The 4,277-nt window shown below is 40.4% G+C and overlaps 1 protein-coding gene across 1 annotated transcript in view; it reads right to left on the reverse strand.

The window, feature by feature from the left end:
- Window positions 1-2,376, reverse strand: part of LOC110114428 (carboxyl-terminal-processing peptidase 1, chloroplastic) — a 42,476-nt gene extending 40,100 nt beyond the window's left edge. Inside the window, exon 1 of the mRNA XM_020847305.2 lies at window positions 1,905-2,376. Within this exon, the coding sequence (XP_020702964.1) occupies window positions 1,905-2,324 (420 nt within the window). The 5' untranslated portion in view covers window positions 2,325-2,376. The remainder of the gene's footprint in view (window positions 1-1,904) is intronic.
- Between the last annotated feature and the right edge of the window lie 1,901 nt (window positions 2,377-4,277).

A 4,277-nucleotide genomic window follows, 5' to 3' on the forward strand; every position in this document is an offset into this window, starting at 1 on the left:
AATCTTCCTTCCCTCGACCGTGCTCGTCTTCCACCGAGAAAAATAATCTCCTGACACAGCCAGCCTTACACGCAATCTGTTTGATAAAATGCCTCACTAGGGTTCCGTTGCCACCTTGCTCCGACCAAGCTCTTGAGAACGTCCGAGAGATCGTGCTTTATTTCCTCACCTCATGCAGTGACCGCGATGCTGCATCACTGATCGGCAAATCATGGTTCAACGCTGAGACACTTATACGGCTGGAGTTCTTTATCGGAAACTGCTATGCTGTCAGCAAAGAGAAAAAGGAGTGGAATACTCCAAAACCACGACACACGTCTCTTCTTAAGGGCGCTTTGAATTCTGAAATTCTCAATGAGCGAATGTTTGAGCTATGGGCTTCTTTGGCGCCACAGGAGTGGAAACTCTGTATTCCGTCAACAAGTATTACTGGATGCCCTGTGAAGTCTAGTGGATTCATCCTAGTATTTCTTAAGTTAAACCAGCAAAGGATGGGGATTTTTGATGCTGTTAAAATCTTAAATGCAACCCTAGTGTTGGTTGAGAAAATGGGAATTCCTGATACAAAGATCGGAAGCAGGTTTTATGATTCAAAATTTGCTGCTGAACATTCAATTGGTCATAACACGGTCAAGCTAGGATGCTGTGACTGGTGGATAAAGAGATCAAAAAGGATTGCCACATTGGAGTTTGACGGAGTTCATAAATCTATGAGCCAACTGGAGCTAATCGTCTTCTTGGCAAGGGTGCTGTTGAATGTGTTCTGGAAAGAAGTACTCATGTACAGCTCTCCGATGATTCAGTTGTGCCAGTGGACAAACAATACAGGCAACTGCATAGTTTTACAATCAAGAGAGAGGTTTATTTTGACAGCATATAGCAAGATGGATTGTTTCGAGCAGACAGAGAGGCTCTTTCATTTTATGGAGAAAATGAGTTTTATTTCATGTAATATTCTAATGTTGGCCTATTTGTCAGCTGGGGATTTCTTTAAATTAGTTGAATGCTTTCCGAGATTGACGGCTGAAATTGCACCTAATGTTCACAATAGATTGACCGAAGAAGAGAAGGTGAAGATATGTTGCCCCATTAATTATGAGCAGCTCTCATTACAATCCTGCAAGGACTTGGCACAGACCCTCAAATTTCTACTTAAAATTGTAGTTCAAGTGCTACTATCTCAGCAATCCAAACTCAAGGGTCTATTCCAAGAGTGCAACCGCTTCAAATCCTTTGATACTAAGCAAAAACAATCTAAAGATGGCACTTTTACCGAGAGATGCAAAATCTTTGACCCAGGAGGATTGCTACATTCCACCCCTTCTCCGATGACTCGTCTCGACGGAGTCGAGCCTTTTTGGACGCAAGGGGAGTATGATGTAGTAACATCTTTAGTAGAATAAATCCTTAGGAATAGTCTATCCTTTATTAGCTTAGGTGTATGGTTCTAGAGTATTCTATTATGCCTATATATTCAAGATATTGTAAGGAATGAGACATTGAATGATAAAAACACTCTTTTGAAGCTTTGAGAAAGCTCTCTTCTTCTTCCCTGGATTGGGAATCCTAAAATCCTTCTTGCAGGTATCATCTTCCGACGATCCACTACATCAAGTTTGGCCTCTCCATCAAAAAATTCTCTCTAAAATCAGCGTTCTATCTTCATTCCAACTACTCTTTCCCATTTGTGAATACAAAATGATGATTTTTGCCCCGTCGTTTCATGTGTGAAAATCAAAACATTACCTTTGAGCGTTTTTAAGAAGTTTGTAGAGTTTAAAACTCGAATTGATTTCTACCTAAATCAAACCGAGCTATGAAATCTAACAAATTCGCCATTTGCTCAAAGAATATTTTCTAATTTCAAGCAAAGAGTTGGGTCGTAACCCAAACATTTAAGATACCAGCCACTTCTCCGGCGACCAAGCCCGGCGACCAGCGCCGGCAATGAAGCTCTCATTAACGACCTCCCACGCCTCCTCCACGAGATCGTCGTTGGTCGCCGACGCAGAGGACACCTCATCCCCCGCCGCAACTTCTTCCTGGCACACCTCAGCCGGAGAAGGCAATGACTCCGCCGCGAGCGGAGGATAATTGGACGAAACTAAAGCAAGAGAGAGGAATCCGGCGAGGGATCGAAGCAGAATATTCTGAACGAACTCCGACGAGCAGCCGCTCTTGTCGCTCTCACTGCGATCATTATAGCAGTTTCCAGCGGCGAAAAATACAGTCAAGCGGAAGCGGCGGCGGTGGCATGAGGTTTGTCTTTTTGTTCTCACTGGGGTAGAGAGGATCAGTGAGTGGTGGCAAGAGGAGCATATCATCGTTTGCGACTACCGATGACCTCACTGTTCCTTCAGGCTCAGAATCGTGTGGTTTTATTAAGTAGTACGAACACGATTTTTTTTTTTTTTGGAAAATTTGGAGCCTTAGCCCATATATTTCATTGATGAAAAAAGGTAACAAGAAAGATGTTACATGTAAGAGCAAGACCACATAAGTAGAAACAAAACTTATGCATAAAAAAGGAAATAAACCCCAACTATACCACCTTTTACATATCTAAAGTAAGGGATAAAGAACCAAAAACGTGGTAGTTACAAAATTTGGATATTAAACCTCTGTAGAATAGAAGCAGGAAGAGCAACAGCTTCAAAACCTGAAGCAGCAGAGAGAAATCAAGTCCCGAAATGAACCAGAAAGAGCCAATAGATCTCCCCAACCAAAAGTCTGGACTCAGATTTTGAAAAATGAACGTCGAGATGTTGGAAACCTGGTTGCCAGGAGGCCATCCAAGGTGCCTGCTTTGGGAGATTCATCATTGTCCAGACATGGCAATTTTGCAGGCATTAAGCGACGGGACAGAAGGGCCAAAAAGAAACACCTGCCAATTTATAATTCTTCTAGCAATTGGATTCCACCATTCCATTTTGAAACTTTTTCAAAAAGAGTCCTTTTGATACAAAGCAAAATTGAGGTAACACATTGAAAGTTACCTCCAAACCTTCTGTTATTTTGTTCTCTCCAGGAATAATATATAACGCAGCCAACAGCCATTTTATAAAAATTCAACTTCTCAGAATTTTCCCCGTAAACATCAGATAACCAATCATACAGCTGCATAATAGAAGGTCTCAAAAGGAAACAGCTGCTCCCAGGAATGAGGGATTTCAAAATAGAGAATGTATATGGGCAATCAAAGTATAAATGAGAAACAGATTCAGTGTTAGAATAGCACAAATTTCATAATAACGGAACATGAATCTGTCTAAAATTAAGGGCCTCTCCAGTCTTCAAACCCCCCACCAGAGCCAGCCAAACAAAAACTGTGTGCTTTAAAATGTTTCGTTTATGCCAAATCATTTTATACCAGCCACAATAAGTTAACTCATAATAATACTCATCAATAAAATGTCTGAATTTATAGTTCTTTTTTGTTTTTCCAACATAGAGAAGGCCCAGAACTATCCGAAATAGAGATGGCATTAAGGGTGTTTTGAATCAAAGCAGAAAAGTGCCTAGGCAAAGTCCATGTGGCACCGGCCACTAATTCATGTAAAAAACTGTCTGGCATAAACTCCAAAGAGGCATCCCCAGTATATTCGAAAAGGGTTAAATTATGGCACCAGTGGTCCCAAAGCAGAGAAATAGAAGCATTAGACGTGATATTGAATCTAAAACAGGATTTAGCTTCTAAAGCTGTTTTACAAATGCATTTCCAAAGTTTTGAATCATTACTATGAGGCGGTTTCCATGGGCTTCTATATTTATGCAACAGCCAAGTAGAGAGAGGAGTGTAATCATTATACATCCTGAAAATCACAGAGCAATTATAAGTGAATTGCATAGCAAAAATGGAAGGAATACCGAGGCCTCCCTTATGTTTAGGCTTGCAAATGTTGTCCCAAGACACCATGTGGAGTTTCTTAGAAGAAGTAGTCTCTCCAAAGAACAAGAACCGAGAACTCTGCTTTTTAAAAAACTTATAAACAGATTTGGGTAAAATAGATCCCCTAATCCAATAAGCAATAGTGTTTTGAATGGTGAATTTCAAGAACTGTAACCTCCCAGCAAACGACAACAAATTTGCCTTCCATCCATTCAATTTCATGTTAATACTATCCAAAAGAGGCAAAAAAATCCTCAATTTTAAGCCTATAAAAAGAGAGGGGAATTCCCAGATAATTAATTTTATTGACAATGTTGTGAATATCCAGGGCATTACAAATGTCAAGCTGATTAACTTGATGCTTGGGAAACATAATAGAACACTTGTC

This window comes from Dendrobium catenatum, unplaced genomic scaffold (assembly GCF_001605985.2).
Source record: "Dendrobium catenatum unplaced genomic scaffold, ASM160598v2 fragScaff_scaffold_798, whole genome shotgun sequence".
Lineage (NCBI taxonomy): Eukaryota > Viridiplantae > Streptophyta > Magnoliopsida > Asparagales > Orchidaceae > Dendrobium > Dendrobium catenatum.